The sequence below is a fragment of the Malaclemys terrapin genome, chromosome 9, assembly GCF_027887155.1.
Source record: "Malaclemys terrapin pileata isolate rMalTer1 chromosome 9, rMalTer1.hap1, whole genome shotgun sequence".
In the NCBI taxonomy this organism is placed as follows: domain Eukaryota; kingdom Metazoa; phylum Chordata; order Testudines; family Emydidae; genus Malaclemys; species Malaclemys terrapin.
Window position 1 is genome coordinate 9,580,579 of NC_071513.1, and position 17,744 is coordinate 9,598,322.

A 17,744-nucleotide genomic window follows, 5' to 3' on the forward strand; every position below is an offset into this window, starting at 1 on the left:
GGTCCCTCTGGAAGTGATGCAGGTGCTGGGGCTGTTTCCATTGACTGTGAACCGCTGTCCGCTGCTGCACTATGTGGTAACTCAGGCTCTGGCTGAGCCTCTTGGGTAGGGTTATCTGCTGCTTCTGCCAGTTCAGGCTTGCTGGTGCCCTCTGGCATTGGAGTTGTAGACGGGTTTGCAAGCGCTGGACTCAGGGCTGGCAATGGTTCTGGTGCTGGTTGCGTTGCCAGTTCCGGTTCTGGGACTGGCTTTGGCTGGGTCTCTGGGATTGGATCCACTACGGCTGTTGCAGTCGTTGGCAGAGGATCCAGTTCCACCACCTTTGTCTGGGTCTCCGGTAACACAGACGGGGCCCTGGTGGACGGCTCAGGAACAGGGATGGGGGTGAAAGCTTGCTTAGCCTGGCTGCGGGTGACTATTCCCACCCTCTTGGCTACCTTCACATGGTTGGCCAAATCTTCCCCCAGCAGCATGGGAATGGGATAATTGTCATAGACTGCAAAAGTCCACATTCCTGACCAGCCCTTGTACTGGACATGCAACGTGGCTGTAGGCAAGGTTACAGATTGTGACACGAAGGGTTGAATTGTCACTGTAGCCTCTGGGTTGATGAGTTTGGGGTCCACTAGGGATTGGTGGATAGTTGACACTTGAGCCCCAGTGTCCCTCCAAGCGGTAACCTTCCTTCCGCCCACTCTCAAGGTTTCCCTTCGCTCCGAGGGTATGAGAGAGGCATCTGGGTTTGGGGATCTTTGGTGTGATTGGGGTGTAATGAACTGTAATCGGTTGGGGTTCTTGGGGCAGTGAGCCTTTATATGTCCCAGTCCATTACATTTAAAACATCGCCCTGCTAAGGTATCACCGGGACGAGGTTGGTTGGTGGAGACTGGTGTGGTGGGGTGAGAAGGCGTCTGGGGTTTCCCTTGGGATGTGGGTGGGGCCTTGGGTTGTCCCTGGTGGTAAGGTTTTGTTTCGGCTTGCCCCTTCTGATATTCGCTCCAACTGCTACTAGTTTTTTTCTTTTCTGCCACCTCCACCCATTGGGCTCCAATCTCCCCCGCCTCAGTTACAGTTTTGGGCTTCCCATCTAGGATGTACCTTTCTATTTCCTCAGGAACACCCTCTAAAAACTGCTCCATTTTTACTAGGGAAAGCAGATCTTCCAGAGATTTAACATTTGCTCCTGATACCCAGGCATCACAATTTTTGTCAATGTGGTAGGCATGACGGGTAAATGACACATCCGGTTTCCACTTTAGGGCTCTGAACCGCCGATGGGCATGCTCGGGTGTTAGCCCCATTCTGAGTCTGGCCTTGTTTTTAAAAAGTTCATAACTGTTCATGTGTTCCTTAGGCATTTCAGCCGCCACCTCTGCTAAGGGTCCACTGAGCTGCGGCCTCAGCTCTACCATGTACTGGTCTGTAGCGATGCTGTATCCAAGGCAGGCCCTTTCAAAATTTTCTAAGAAGGCCTCAGTATCATCGCCTGCCTTGTAGGTGGGGAATTTCCTGGGATGGGAAGTGGTACCTGGAGGGGGGTTGTTAGCATTGGCTGGTGCATCCTGCTTAGCCTTTGCTACTTCCAGTTCATGCTTCCTTTCTTTTTCTCTCTCCTCCATCTCTTTTTCTTTCAGCTCCATCTCTCTCTTGTGGGCCTCCTCTTTGGCTTTTTCTTCTTTCTCTCTGCTCTGTCTCGAGTTTTGTTAATTGAAGCAGTCTCTGATGTTTTCTTTCATTTTTTTCTGCTTCTAGTTTGGCCAGTTCTATTTTGTTAGCTACTTCTTTGGTAGTCATTTTCCTGTTTTCTTGTGCTGGGTAACCCCCTTTGCAGTTGACAAACTGGGAAGCTCTCAGCTCTGGCTGCTGCAGAGTTAACAGTAACTTTCTAACTAGCTACTCCCGAGGATGTAAAAAGAAAAAAAAAAAAACAATTCAGTTTGTAAATACCTTTTACCAGTCATTTGCTAATTGAACCCTTCTCTTAACAAAGGACCTGTAAAAAAAAACTTAACACCTCTGCCTTCAGGCAAGGAGAGATAAGATATGCATCTATCTACTTCCAGCTCGGCTTTCCAAGCAGCTAGAAGGAAAAAAAAAATCTCACTGGCTTTTGGGTTTAAAATGATCCCACCGCTATTCACCATGTCAGGACTGAGATCCCCACTTTGAACTTTAGGGTACAAATGTAGGGGCCTGCATAAAAACTTCTAAGCTTAATTACCAGCTTAGCTCTGGTTCGGCTGCCACCATTTTCAATGGATTCCCTCCCTGGGAAACCTTGAAAAACCTTCACCAAATCCCTGGTGAAAACAAATCCAACCCCTTGGATTTAAAACAAGGGGAAATTAACCATTCCCCTCCTTCCTCCCACCAACTCCTGGTGAATCAAGATCCAAAACCCCTTTGGATCTAAAACAAGGAAAAAATCAATCAGGTTCTTAAAAAGAAGGTTTTTAATTAAAGAAAAAGGTAAAAATCATCTCTGTAAAATCAGTATGGAAATCAACCTTACAGGGTAATCAAACTTAAAGAGCTCAGAGGACTCCCCTCTAGTCTCAGGTTCAAAGTACAGCAAACAAAGAGAAACACTCTAGTAAAAGGTACATTTACAAGTTGAGAAAACAAAGGAAAACTAACACGCCTTGCCTGGCTATTTACTTACAAGTTTGAAATAGGAGAGACTTGCTTAGAAAGATGTGGAGAACCTGGATTGATGTCTGGTCCCTCTCAGTCCCCGAGAACGAACACACTCCCAAACAAAGAACACAAACAAAAGCCTTCCCCCCCCAAGATTTGAAAGTATCTTGTCCCCTTATTGGTCCTTTAGGTCAGATGCCAGCCAGGTTACCTGAGCTTCTTAACCCTTTACAGGGAAAAGGATTTTGGAGTCTCTGGCCAGGAGGGATTTATAGTACTGTACACAGGACAGCTATTACCCTTCCCTTTATAGTTATGACAGGAGTATTTTCTAAAAGACAAATATTGGAAGAAAAGTGAAGTTACTATGGAATCTGAAGTATAAAAGTGTCCCCTCATTTCACTAGAAGTCTCAAAATTGGGGGAAGGTTAAATATTCCACATATTTGGTGTAAATAATCGTTAACGCTGTCAATGATCTAGTTTATTTTCATTTTACGGATGTGCTAAAAATACCTTCACTTCTAGTAGAACAAACTAGCATAGTCCTTTCATTCATGTCCCTTTTCCCCATCTACGCTCCTGAATACACACATGAATCAACTTCTTATATGGACACATGCAAGCAGAAAACCTATCAATTATCATAGTTTTTTGACACAATTACGTTTATTTATTTCTATTTTAGACACTTGCAAAAGTTCTTTTGTAAGCATTTAGTTAGTGGAAGAAATTTCAAAATTTCTACCCCTCTCCCTTCCACATAACCACGATTATCTGGAGGCTCTGAATAATACTATCTAACTTTTTATATAACACTTTTCATCAGTACATCTTTAAAGTGCTTTACAAAAGTGATGAGTATCAATATCATAATTTTACAGATGGGGACACGGAAACACTGTGAAGCACGGAAAGGCAGAGATACTTTCCCATGGTCACCCAGCAGGCTGGTGGTGGAGATGGGAATAGAATCCAGATTTCCTGAGTCACAGTTCAGTAGGCCCACTAAAGTCTTTTCCTTCTTATACCAAAGGAGAATCTTAGGGATGAAAAATGTACAGAGCCACCACCTTGGGAGGAAATGGAGGGAAGGATGTCCCACTTGAATTAATTTGAAAGGCAGTTGCTGAGCGCCAGGCAATAGGATTGAAGGGAATCTGGCTAAAGCTTGGGTGAATTGAGTATAACTGGGTCTTGTTGGTGTTACTGGAATTTGTTTTGGGGTGAAAAGAGAGATGGGGAGGGAGCTGAGAGAGCTTAGTACTGGGATATGGGGGTAGGGAATAAAAATTTGTTGGGACTTTTGATTTACACCACAGTTGTACAGTCAGAACTACAGGAAATGTAGAATTTTAGGCAAACCTTATTAACGCAACATAACATAATGCGTTTAACATTCATACATTCTGTTTGTATTACACGCTGTTCCTTTTAAGATGTGAAAAGAAAATAGTGCATGTATGATTTGAGTACTGCATAAGCATATCAATGTACTGTGTGGTGCCCATAAACCAGGGGAGTACAAAGATGTCAGCAACTTTGTCTCTATATTGCCATCTTCTAGGAAAATACTGCAAAATTAGAGAGAGCAGCTGATTTTAAAACAGACTTAATTTTTTATGTTTCAGTGGTGTCAGTGGAAAAAAGAAGTTTTAAGATGGCAATATTTTTAAAATATAGGCGCTATCCATAATTGTACTATTTTTTTCATACAGGCATTTGTAAAGGATGTACATGAAGATTCAATAACAGTTGCATTTGAAAACAAGTAAGTGTACTGTTGATGTTTTTCACAATGTTTAAATCTAATACTGTGTTTATTTAATGTGTCTAACTTAGTAATACATAAATAGTGCTTTTTTTCGGTATGGGTAAAAAAAATGTAAAACATTTAAAATCTGAACGCTTATGCTATTGCTCTTCACAATAAAAACAATAGTATTTTATTTAAAAATTTTACCTAGGAAAGATGTAATAAAATAAGTTTGTTTTGTTAAAGGCAAAGGTAAACATTGCATTACTAATATTATGTATTGTGTCTGGATGGCTCAAAAGCAGTTCCATGAGTTCAACCAGTATCTCTTGTTAATGGAGATGTTAGACTCACCAAATTATTACAGAAGTTATTCTGAGTTGATTTTAAAATGTAGCAGCATCAACACTGAGGCCTATGGCAGCCTCCTTGCAAGAAATCCATGTACTAGCCACCCCTTTCCATTTTTTTAAGAATACATGCCATTAGAGGCATATAAAAGAGAAAATCTTTGTAATATTCTGTATTTATATATCTGTGGTTTTTTTTTAATGGAGGAAAATAATGTACACCTCTATAAACCTTCTCCAGCATATATTTGTGGTTGAGGTGACATCACGAAGTGTATGCTTGGACATTCCTTGCTAGCGTCTGTTAAAACTACGGGTGTTATAAAATCCGAGGAAAGAGAGCATTTTGAAGGGATGCTTTTAACTTGTTATACTTATGTCTGAAAAAAGAATTTACATACTCCTCGTTCTTCATACTATCACTGTTAACTGAAATTAGAGAGAATTCTTCTTCTGTTATTACTTTGTTCAATACTCTGTGTATAGTCAATTTTACTATTTCTCCTATAAAGTCATTCAACTTCCCCTATTAATTTGTTTGGTTCTTTCAAATGGCAACAGGGAAGTGAAAAACACATTTTTTAAAGATAAAGAAAAATGTGATTGTTAAACTAAAATAAGTTATAAAATCTGAAACTTAACTTTTTTTAAAAATGAGCTAGATTTTCAAGCTGTCTTTTTCTTTAAGCTATTGTGCTTGAATATCCATGTTAGCCTGGTTATAACATGCATACAGCACATATTTCTTAAGTTGATGAAATCTTCAATACTTTACTGCACACCTTTAAATGGTCAGTGTTATTGATATGTTCTACTCAGTAAAGTTTGTGTTATTTTTTCAATAGAAAAATAGAAGAATTTGGAATTTGTTTAGTATAAAAATAGAACTTCTAGGTGTTTGACAGTATTGTAAGCAAAATACTGATTTTTGGGAGGAATTATTTTGTGGTAAGGAAACCAAAAGATTTTTCTGCTGCCTCCAGACTTCAAGAAGGTCCCTGATACACTTTTAATACTTCTATTAGTTTTAAGATGCTTAACTACATTTTAAAAACTGTTTTCTGCAACATTTCTATAGTAGATTCTGTTAGTTTAAATTTCATGATGGTTTTTGTGTGAAAATGTATGGAAAGTAAAGATGTGAATTTTACAGGTAGAAAACACTTGTGGTCATCCTTTTAAAAAGAAAGTGAAAGTACCTGGGCCAGTCTATCACTGTATTTTTGTTTTCAGCTGGCAGCCAGAGAGACAAATTCCATTCCATGATGTGAGGTTTCCACCACCTGCAGGCTATAATAAAGATATAAATGAAAGTGATGAAGTAGAGGTATGTATTTAAAACATAATAGTACCTTTTTAGAATATCCGCTAAGTAACTGGGAATAAGTACAACACTATGCCATCTGATTGATATCAAACGGTAGAGAAGATAATGTTGAGTCTACTTAAGAGCTTCTTTTGACAGTTGTAAACCACATCCGTGACACTTGAGGGATTTGTATGCTATAGTTATTTCCCTGACCTCCATGGTAATGATAGCAATTGGCTTACAAACAGTGCTGTAAATTAGATCCTCATGTCTTCATTGATGAAGAAAAGTGTGTGTGTTAGTATGTGCTTGGGTTTGAATCATGTTAGCCAGAACTGTTTCAGCTGTAGTATAGACCGGGCCTATACATATAAAGTAAAACCTCAAGATAAATAAGCAACTTTGTAATATGTACTAAAAAATACCCTCGGTGCCCATTGATAACAGACCTGCCAACTTGATGGGTTTTCAGACCTTCCTATAGATCTCTGGGGGAAACCCATCTGCTTGTGATTTAGCTGTCTTCCTCACTTCCCCAGTTGATTGACTGGGAATACGGAGTTGATTTTTGGGTGGCGGCCCCAGAAATAATTGTGTGACTGACAGAGTGAGAATTAATTGATGTGGAGCTGGGAAGCACACATTTAATTGACCCAGGGTCAGCTCTTGGATTGCATCATTGACGTACAGCTGGGGATAGACAGATCTGTTGCTGAAGGGGCACAGAACTATTCATTTCAGGGTTTATGGGGAAACTGGAGCCATTTGCACAATTGGGCAGTATTTTGTTCAAATTCATGTAATTGTATGCAAATTAAAACTTGTTTTTGTACAGGATGTTGGCAGTAATGTGATAGATTATGCAGCGATTCTCAAACTCCATTGCACCTTTTTCTGAAAACAAAAATTACTACATGACCTCGGATGGGTGGTGGGGGCTGGAGCCCGAGCCCTGCTGCCCCAAGTGTGTATGGGGGAGCTAGAGCCCCGCTGCCCAGAGTGTGGGGAGGGCAGAGGGAGCCCGAGCCCCACCGCCCTGAGTTGAGGGAGGGAAGGCTGGAGTACTCTGGCTTCGGCTTCAGTCCTGGGCGGTGGGCCTCGGGCTTTGGCTTCAGTCCTGGGCCCCTTCAAGTCTAATGCTGGCCTCGGTGACCCCATTAAAATGGGATCGCAACCCACTTTGGGGTCCCAACCCACAGTTTGAGAACCATTGGGTTATAGCATGGTATTATTGAGCGGGGGAATTTTCAAAGGCACAAAGAGCAACAATCAATAGAAGTTGGGTACCTGACTCCAATTCGTGTTTTGAAGCCAGAGTTAACAGTTGGCTGATTAAACATACTACTACTTCTTCTTTCAGTCTTACAGAATTACAATTTAGAAAACATAATATACAAAAATTAAGGTCACTCTAATATTACCCATCCGACTTCCTTATTTTACAAGTTTAAACTTCTTACTCCTTTCTTAAATGTTGTCTAAATTTAAAAGTTTTGCTGATATGGCAATATAGCTTATTCTGGTTCAGTGAGCAAAATAAACTATGCCAGCAAAACCACTTCTTTGCTGATAAAACTGTCTGCACTAGGGCTTTTGCCACATAGCTATGATGTATAAAAAACGATAACATAAAATCATCACATCCCTATTTGACATTGCTATGCTGGCAAAACTTTTTAGTATAAACCTGCCTTTATTGATGTTATGAGAAAGGTTCAATATGTCAATGCTGACTATAATATTGTGCACTGGCATGACCCGTACAGTACCTGCACGTAATTAGAAGAGTTATAGATGAAAATGAAATATTAGCTGGCGTATAAGTCTGAATTCCTTTGTTTTTTTTGAGTAATTCAGGATTGTCCTGACTTTTGCAGATTCATATAGGCTATAATTTTATATTTGCTGTGGTGTTTGAACTAGGCACTTTGTTTACATTTTATGGATCCTATATAATTTACTGGTTTGAAAAGTTCTTGCATAGCAGAGACAGATTTAGTGGTAATATCAGTCATGACTTGTGATGTGCTTTATGCAAATTCTACACAAGTTTCTTTAACAGTTCTCATCCTTCAGTGTTGTACATTATACGTTTTTGTTTAGGTTTATTCCAGAGCAAATGAAAAAGAACCATGTTGCTGGTGGCTGGCTAAAGTGAGAATGATAAAGGGTGAGGTAGGAATATATATACATACACACTTCAATTTTCTTGTATTTCTCTTTTCTTTTGCAACTGTCTGGACATCAGATTTGAAGTTGTTTGTTTCTCTCTTTAAATTTATTCTTAAGTAACTATGTAGGCTATCCCATTAGTAGGAAGTTTGATTTAGGAGTGTCTTTTTACCTAAAACTAAAAAAGTGCAGAGTTTATTTGCACAATTAATGAATACTTCACACTCAATGCAGTCATAGCACAATTCTTGTTCTTGTCATTAAACATGTAGCTTGGATGATTTTATTATTTTTTATATCAGTTTTATGTAATAGAATATGCAGCCTGTGATGCTACATACAATGAAATTGTCACAATTGAGCGTTTAAGATCTGTGAATCCCAACAAACCTGCAACAAAAGATACTTTTCACAAGATCAAACTGGAAGTGCCAGAAGATTTAAGGCAAATGTAAGTACAAATCTGTTTGTATACGTAATTTATTTTGAAATTTTGCTTGAATATGAGAACTCAGAGAAGAGGGAATTGAAAATTGTCATTAATAGTTTAAATGAGATTTTTCTACATTATCAGATGAAAGTGCAGAAAATGTAGACATTAACAATGTAACAGTTTGGACCCATTTCAGGAATTAATGTCTGAAGTGGTACTGCAAGCCTGCAGAAATAAGGAATTTTTTTTCTTTTGGGTTTTCATTGTCTTGAACCAGTATAGAACCAGACAGATTTTGTGTTGATTTTTGTTTCATTGTTCTACTGTTTTCTGATATGAATAGGGGAAAAAATGAATTTGGTAAGAATTGAATGTATCTTATCAAGTTATTTGAAAATTACATGAAAATACTTTTTTGAACTTGATAAGCAACTGTATATGACAAGTGTCTATATAAATACATGTTTAATGGCTGAGGAAAATGCCGTGTTGCATATTAAGGGTAGGTTATTTTAATGGTGAATATATGGATGAAATAATTGAATAGTAATCAGTAATGGCAGAAACTATCTACTGGCTTGAAATAAGAACAACTAATTGTGAGACTTGTAGAATACTGACATGAAATTACCTGAGAATTCCAGAGAATGTAGTTCAGAAACCTTGGTTGAAACTCTGACTTCCCTTTATAGCTTTAAAAAATAACCCAAAACAGAACTGGAGAAGGGGTCTTATAGAAAGAAGCTATTCTATTGCATAAGACTCTCGAAACTTCAAAATTATAAGCTTAGTGGAATATTCTGTAGTCCACTTAGTGAACTCCTATGCACCTTGCTGCCACCCATTTTATTGAGTAGAGAACTGGATGCATTTACAGTGCTTTCATTTGTTGTATCATCAATTCTGGCAGCAAAATATAGAATCCTAAATCCTCGGTCCTAACAGATACATTTAAAAAAAAGACAGCTCAGGGTCTTTATTTATTTATTTTAAGTATTTAAGATTAAACAAGTCTTTTAAAAAGATAAGATCTTAATGTTTTTTCTTCTAAAAAGCTCATCATTTCACTTTTTGAAAGCAGTGTTAGATGAATCTATCATGTGCAGGAACAACATATGAGCTACAATGAATTACATGGAAATAATTTCATCTCAGATTTCTGGTGAAACATTTTAACCTGAGCGCGTCTACTGAAATAGTTCCTTACTTGAAGCTCTCTGTTTTATTAAATTTAATTGAAAATTCAACTGGTCAATCAAATGCAGAATAACTGTATTTAATATAGTTTAGATAAAGTTTAGCAAATATTTTTCTGAAGTACAAAGCTAAGACTATAAAGCTTGGTTATGGGAAAAATGGGTGAAAAAAAATCTTACTATTCAACCATTATTTATATAAGATACCACCACTTATCTTAGATTATTTTATGAAGAGAACCCTCCTGAATCACTTGATGAAGAATTCAGCGTTTGCTTATATCAATACAGTAGGTGGTGAGAGGAATCTAGTGAAAACTATCCTCCTCTTCCCAAGTGATAAATTGTTCAAAATTAAATGTGGTGGTTATCACAGAAATATGGACATGTAGCCAGATATAATTAAAATGTAAATGACAAAACTTAACATTCAGAAATGCAGAAGAAAAATATATTTTACATAAGACCAAAGAAATGACGTACATTTCAAGGTTCTAATGACACTTTCTGATGGTTGTCATGAGTCATTGTGTTGGAAGCCTTTATTGATATGTGACTGAATTGGATCCAAAGTGTGTAGTCTTAAATCTACTATACCCGATAGAATTAATAATAGTTCCTTAATTTTTTCTTTAAATAATCAATTATATTTCTACCATCAATTATCAGTAATGTTCATTTAATAGAAATATATTATCCTTTAAACAAGTTTAGTGTGCACATACCCACACTTGTGAAGACCAAAAAATACGAGGAATACTAATCTTTTAATCTTGCTTCGCATCTTCATAAATTACACATACATGCACGTCTGGAAAGACAAGTGGAATATCTCCTTTTACTATTTTCTATATTTGAATTTGGAAGGAAGTTTTGCCTTCCCCCTTGTTTCCCACCTCCCCTCCCCCAAAGATTGTCTACATCCTTTACAGAAGAAAGGAGTATCTTTAAGTTTAGATTCTTCACACAGCAGATTTGAACTAGCTTTTTATTTACATCTTTCCTATAAAGATGCTAACTCTGGTTGCCATATCTACTCATGCCAGTAGAATGATAGTTTTCAGATATTAACTTAGCATTCCTACAGAACTACCCTTGTGTTCTACAAAGAAAATATTTTACCATTAATAGTTTGAAAGATGATACGTTTTATGGTTGAGCCACAAATGCATCAAATAAACATTCTGTAAATATGTAACATTTTTATTCTTAGGTGTGCCAAAGAGTCTGCACATAAAGACTTCAAAAAGGCAGTTGGAGCATTTTCTGTAATATATGATTCTGAAAACTATCAGCTTATCATTTTGGTAAGTACTATTTCCCTAACTACCTATTGTAAGGGTTTGTTTGAACAGTGGATTAATCAACTATTTTGTTTTTTTATCAATAACGTAGTCCATCAATGAAGTAACAACAAAGCGAGCAAATATGCTGATTGATATGCACTTTCGAAGTCTTCGCACCAAGTTATCTCTGATATTGAGGAATGAAGAAGCTAGTAAACAGCTAGAGGTATGTTATCTGTTTCTCCGTCAGATAACCCGAATACTGTACTGAAAACACTTGTGCATTTATAACTGGCAGGAGTTTTTTACCTGGGTGGTGGTATAATTAAGTACTACCAGTATTCTCAGTGCAGATAGAGATGTAGTCCCTGACAGAGGGATTACAATTTAAGGGTCTAATCTGGTATCCAGTCCCACTGGAGTCAGCAGGGGTATGTGTAGGAGTGAATAATTGCTTCATAGCATTGGACCCTAAAATGCCAAGATTTGAGAACACTATTCTGGGGAATCCAGAGATTTGTGATAATTTAGAATGTTTGTTTTTAAATACAGATGGGAGTGGCTATAGCATGGCATTGATGTGGGTTAGTGTTTGAAGCCCTCAGAGAAAAAACAGGTTTCCACATGGGGTTTTAAAATGTTGAGGGTGGGAGCCAGGAACTCTGGAATATGAAGGGCTTTAGAGTGTGGCATAAAAGAGAGCACAACAATGAATTGGAGAAGAAAATGAAGGAAGGTGAGACTGATGATGTTGGCAGAGCAAAGGGTATAGTATTTTTAGTCAGTAGATACACCATTCACAAATCATCATACAACAAATATATGACATACTATATTATGATTTAAGAATGTTTTGAGTGTCTGGAAGCTTACTTGTGTTTGTACATGGGAAAAGAGTGGGCAAGCAAATACTTATTTCGCTGTAAAGTAAATTTTCTTACTTTCCTAAGTGTAAATCAAAGCTCATACCCACATTTGTAAAGAATTTTGAGAACTGACAAGAACTTATTTGTTATCATGATCATTATTACTATTTAAAATTTCATATTGGCAAATGGCACCTCTGTTCTATTGTATTGGAGCCTATATTTTCAGAGGTTTTAATTTCTCATTTTAGCTTAAAGTGAGAAGAAACTCATGAAACATATTATAGTGCAGGACTTCACAACTCACCGAATTCAACTGACAAGTGAATTACATGAATGTTCCTGTTGGGTTACATCCCACAGGTTGAGAAACTAAGGGTACGTTTTCACTACCATATCGGCGGGTAGCAATCGATTTATCCGGGATCGATATATCGCGTCTCATTAAGACGCGATATATCGATCCCCGAACGCGCTCACCGTCGACTCCGGAACTCCACCAAAGCGAGCGGCGGTAGCGCAGCCAACGGGGAAGCCGCGGCCGTCGATCCTGTGCTGTGTGGACCCCAGGTAATTCGATCTTAGATACTTCGACTTCAGCTACGCTATTCGCGTAGCTGAAGTTGCGTATCTTAGATCGATTTCCCTCCCCCAGTGTAGACCAGCCCTAAGAGTAGTACAATTTTGACAGCACTAGCACCAAGCCATGAGTTAGGAAAAGAGCAACTCAACTCCCACTGTCCTGCTGACCTTTCCTGACGCCAACTACAGCCCCACTGCTCCATTCTTTTTCTCTGTCCCCTGCCCATGCAATGTGAGGTGCTGGGGAAGTGGTGCTTCAGAACACAGCCTCTTGAAGTGTTACTTCCCCAGAGCTAATAACTGTATTGGTAGGAAGCAGAAACACTTCATTCCTAAACTTAATTCTCCCTCCTCCTTACACACACCAGCTATCACTGTCATCTTTTAGCTTCCACTCAAAACCAGCCATTGGCTCATGCTGTTACTTCAGTTCTGAAGCTCTTTGCAACCACAAAGGATTGGCGAATTTCAGTGAATCCTGACAAGAAACCATGAATGGATTTGGGGTCCTGGGTGGAAAACAGTTGAGAATCCACTATAATAGTGGGATAAATCTATAGTTGTAGTATAGTGGGATGAAACTTGGCTGTGATATCTATCAACAGTTTATTTTTTAAAATGGCTTAAATGATTTAAAGTGACCAGAATGTACCTTCGTCCATGCATATTTTTTTTTTTTTTTTGGCCAGTATAAATATCCTATCTCTTGGCAGTGCTTACTTAAAACAGTTTTATCATGGAAATGTATTTTTGTTTTGTATTGTGGATTGCTACTTATCATGTACACTTCCATTAACATGGTAGTAACTCAAAATAAACTGTGATGTATAAAGAAGAAGAATTGTTTCATTTGTTTTGTATTTGTCTTAAAGATCCATCATATGCTAATATGACTAATTCAGTGAACCGCAAGAGATCAAAAAGCCAATTTACTATCAGTAGAAATTGTGTTTTCCTGAGTCCCAGTTCTGCAAACTTGCCTTCAGATCTGAAAGTTGATTTTTAGTTTTTCTTTCTGCAAAATCTCCAGTTAAAAAAATAAAAATCTACAGACCATTTTATGCCAATAGTTACGCCTGTATAGCTGCATTTAAAACTAATGGGACCTGCAAAGATGTAACAGTAGTTAACTGAAGACACTTGCACTGCACAGGTGTAACTGAAGGCCCAATTTGGCCTACAGAATCATTATTACTGCCCTGCTGAGACAGGGTGCACATTTTATCTTGTTAATGGTACATGATTGTCAGAATAAAGCTATTCACATTCTCTATTGCACCACTCAGCTCTTTACTCTGAGTTTGGACTTTCTTTATTTGTGGAAGTGCTAGGGGTGATTACTAGGGCTGTCGATTAATCACAGTTAACTCACGCGATTAACTAAAAAAAATTAATTGCAATTTTAATTGCACTGTTAAACAAGAGACTACCAATTGAAATTAATTAAATATTTTGGATGTTTTTCTACACTTGCATATTTATCTTGTATTCTGTGTTGTAATTGAAATCAGAATGTATATTTTAATTACAAATATTTGCACTGTAAAAATGATAGAGAAGAAATAGTAATTTTCAGTTCACCTCATGCAAGTACTGCACAGCAATCTTTGTCCTGAAAGTGCAACTTAAAAATTTAGGGTTTTTTTTTGTTTGTTACATAACTGCACTCAAAAACAAAACAGTGTAAAATTTCAGAGGCTACAAGTCCACTCAGTCCTACTTCTTCGGCCAATCGCTAAGACAAACAAGTTTGTTTACATTTACAGGAGAGAATGCTGCTCTCTTCTTATTTACAATGTCACCAGAAAGTGAGATCAGGCATTTGCATGGCACTTTCGTAGCCAGCATTGCAAGATATTTACGTGCCAGATATGCTAAACATTCGTATGCCCCTTCATGCTTTGGCCACCATTCCAGAAGATATGCTTCCATGCTGATGACGCTTATTTAAAAAAAAAAAAATGTGTTAATTAAATTTGTGACTGAACTGCGTGGGGAAGAACTGTATGTCCCCTGCTCTGTTTTACCTGCATTCTGCCATATATTTCATCTTACAACAGTCTCGGATGATGACTGAGCACATGTTGTTCATTTTAAGAACACTTTCACTGAAGATTTGACAAAACACAAAGAAGGTACCAATGTGAGATTTGTAAAGATAACTACAGCACTGTACCCAAGATTTAAGAATCTGAAGTGGTTTCCAAAATCTGAGACGAACGACGTAGGGAGCGTGCTTTCAGAAGTCTTAAAAGAGTAACACTCCAATGCAGAAACTACAGAATCTGAACCACCAAAAAAGAAAATCAGCCTTCTGCTGTTGGCATCTGATTAGATAATGAAAATGAATATGCATTGGTCCGCACTGCTTTGAATGTTTTTTGAGCAGAACCCATCATCAACATGGACGCATGTCCCCTGGAATGGTGGTTGAAGCATGAGCATATGGCACATAAATATCTTGTGACGCTGGCTAACAGTGCCATGAGAATGCCTGTTCTCACTTTCAGGTGACGTAAACAAGAAGTGGGCAGCATTATCTCCTGCAAATGTAAACAAACTTGTTTGTCCAAGTGATTGGCTGAACAAGAAGTAGGACTGACTGGACTTGCAAACTCTAAAATTTTACATTGTTTTATTTTTGAATGCAGTATTTTTGTACATAATTCTATATTTGTAAGTTCAACTTTCATGATAAAGATTGCATTACAATACTTGTATTAGGTGAACTGAAAATACTATTTCTTTTGTCTTTTTACAGTGCAAACACTTGTAATCAAAAATAAATATCAAGTGAGCACTGTACACTTTGTATTCTGTGTTGTAATTGAAATTCGTATATTTGAAAATGTAGAAAATATCCAAAAATATTTAAATAAATGGTATTCTATTAACAGTGCGATTAATTTTTTTTAATCGCTTGACAGTCCCAATGATTACTGTACCAAAATCCCTAGGGCTTTTGTCATCTGTCAAACTCTTGTTCACTTCTGCAAACTCATCTATTTTTGCATTGTCTTACATAGAAATTGATTCTTCATTTTTGCTGTTTGTGGACAGTATGTATTCATACAGTTTATTTTGTCATGGTCGTAACTTTGAAGCTAGGGACTGTTTGAGCAATTACCATTTTTTTTCTCAGATTTTCACGAGGGCACTTTTTCTGTGTTTTGGTTTTTTTGGATCTTTCAACTTTACTATCTTGTAAAAACACACTATCTGATTTCTTACCTGGATCTGAAAATGACACATTAAGCAAAAAGATTCCACTTTTTACCACTGAGTGACACATTTGATAGATGCAAACCATTTATGAGGCAACTTCAAATATATATATAGTGGTAAAAAGTATTTCTAATACTACTAGTATCTAGATTTATTTTAGGATTATTATACATGCAGAGATGTGTATTTTTGGAGAAAAGAAGACTTAACTGTAATTTTTCTTCTTCTCCTTACCTTTGGGATTACTGTCCCTACCCTTCTTAGCTCAAAATTTGGTGAAGGCTTCTGTCAGTTTGTCTGTTTTTTTTTTTTTTTTTTTAATTGTACATGTTTGGCAGTTTCTCCTTGAACTTCAGAAATTAACTGATGTGGAAAATAGGAAGGTAGCCTAGATATGTATCTGGTTACGTAAATCAATGTAAACTGCTATACTTTTTAAAAAAATCAAAGTTAACTGGGAATGCATTCTTTCTTTAGAGCTCAAGGCAGCTTGCATCACGATTTCATGAACAGTTTGTGGTACGTGAAGACCTAATGGGTCTGGCCATTGGCACTCATGGTGCTAATATTCAACAAGCCAGAAAAGTACCTGGTGTGACTGCTATTGATCTTGATGAAGACACCTGCACATTCCATATTTATGGAGAGGTAAGCTTCCAGACAAATAATACAATTTAATAAAACTAACATGCTCTTGGAAAACACTGAACCCCTTTTATGTTTTTTTTCTATTTTTTAGGATCAAGATGCAGTGAAAAAGGCAAGAAGCTACCTTGAATTTGCTGAAGATGTTATACAAGTCCCAAGAAACTTAGTAGGTATGTCAGTTTTGGAGTTTAGCTCTGAAATGATAGAAAAACATTAGTTGAGAATTGTTTTAACTTTTAGAAACAATACAAGGAGGACAGTCTAACATTTTGGAGATGCTTGTTCTTTTGTTTTGTGATTGGGTTTTGGTTACTCTTATTGCATAGAAGTTTTCAGCTCCCTACAGAATCTTGTGGAAAGTTTTATTAAAATATATTGGTTTTGCTAAGAAACTGAATCCTGATTCACTTGCCCTCAGTGTACATAAGTTTACTAGAAATTAAGTTGAGAAACCTTGACTTAAACAATCAAATGAGTCACCAGGGAATATGACTCTCCCACAATCACTTTTTGATTGCAATTGTGAAAATCTATTGTATAGAGAAAACAGACCTTTTTGTAGATTTGTATTTAGCAGACAGTCTTTGTTTACAATTACCCATTCAGTTACTTTAATATTCCTTGTCACTTGTTTTGGTATTCTGAACCAAAAAGGAGCTTTCCAACTAGAAAAAAGGTGAAAAAAGTAGGTTGGTTTCTATATTGTCAAGGATATACATGAATTTCCTGAACGATGTTGAGAAATATGGCTTCTGCTATACAACAAGCTAACGGGCTTTTTCACAAAATTTCCTGCTACATTTATCTTTTCTATTGCCCTTTACCTGTGAAGCTTTTATATAGGGACAGCAGTGGAACTAGGAAAAGATCCAGATACCATCCAATAGCAGTTTTCCAATAAAAAGTGTTAAGACTCTAAAACATGTATCAACCCCCAGTTAAGAAATAGCTTATTGAAAATAATTCAGCAATATCCATGGCTGTAAATCAACAGAAAAATGTCATCTAGGTTTGCTTGCTAGCTGGAATGAGTTTAAATAACGGATAACAAGTGTATATGTTTTTGGAGATACATATGTGCACCAATCTTTGTAAAGGCAGACATCTTCAATGCATGTTGAGCAGATTTTGGAAGCAATACTGAAGCGGCATGGTCTGAATTGTATGAGCTTTTAGACAAGTACCAGGATGTTAATCATCTGTTTAATTGATTGAATAAATGTTACTGTGAATTTCTCGCAACTGTAGTTCACACTGATGATAAGCAGAAGGGGTAGACTGATT

The 17,744-nt window shown here is 37.3% G+C and overlaps 1 protein-coding gene across 2 annotated transcripts in view; it reads left to right on the forward strand.

Moving 5' to 3' along the window:
• The window catches only part of FMR1 (fragile X messenger ribonucleoprotein 1), a 55,307-nt gene that overhangs the window by 12,836 nt on the left and 24,727 nt on the right, over positions 1 to 17,744 (forward strand). For both annotated transcript variants that reach the window (XM_054039340.1, XM_054039341.1), the window contains exons 2-9: positions 4,356 to 4,408; positions 5,977 to 6,070; positions 8,156 to 8,227; positions 8,527 to 8,675; positions 11,067 to 11,160; positions 11,249 to 11,365; positions 16,290 to 16,460; positions 16,552 to 16,630. In XM_054039340.1, the coding sequence (XP_053895315.1) occupies positions 4,356 to 4,408; positions 5,977 to 6,070; positions 8,156 to 8,227; positions 8,527 to 8,675; positions 11,067 to 11,160; positions 11,249 to 11,365; positions 16,290 to 16,460; positions 16,552 to 16,630 (829 nt within the window). The remainder of the gene's footprint in view (positions 1 to 4,355; positions 4,409 to 5,976; positions 6,071 to 8,155; positions 8,228 to 8,526; positions 8,676 to 11,066; positions 11,161 to 11,248; positions 11,366 to 16,289; positions 16,461 to 16,551; positions 16,631 to 17,744) is intronic.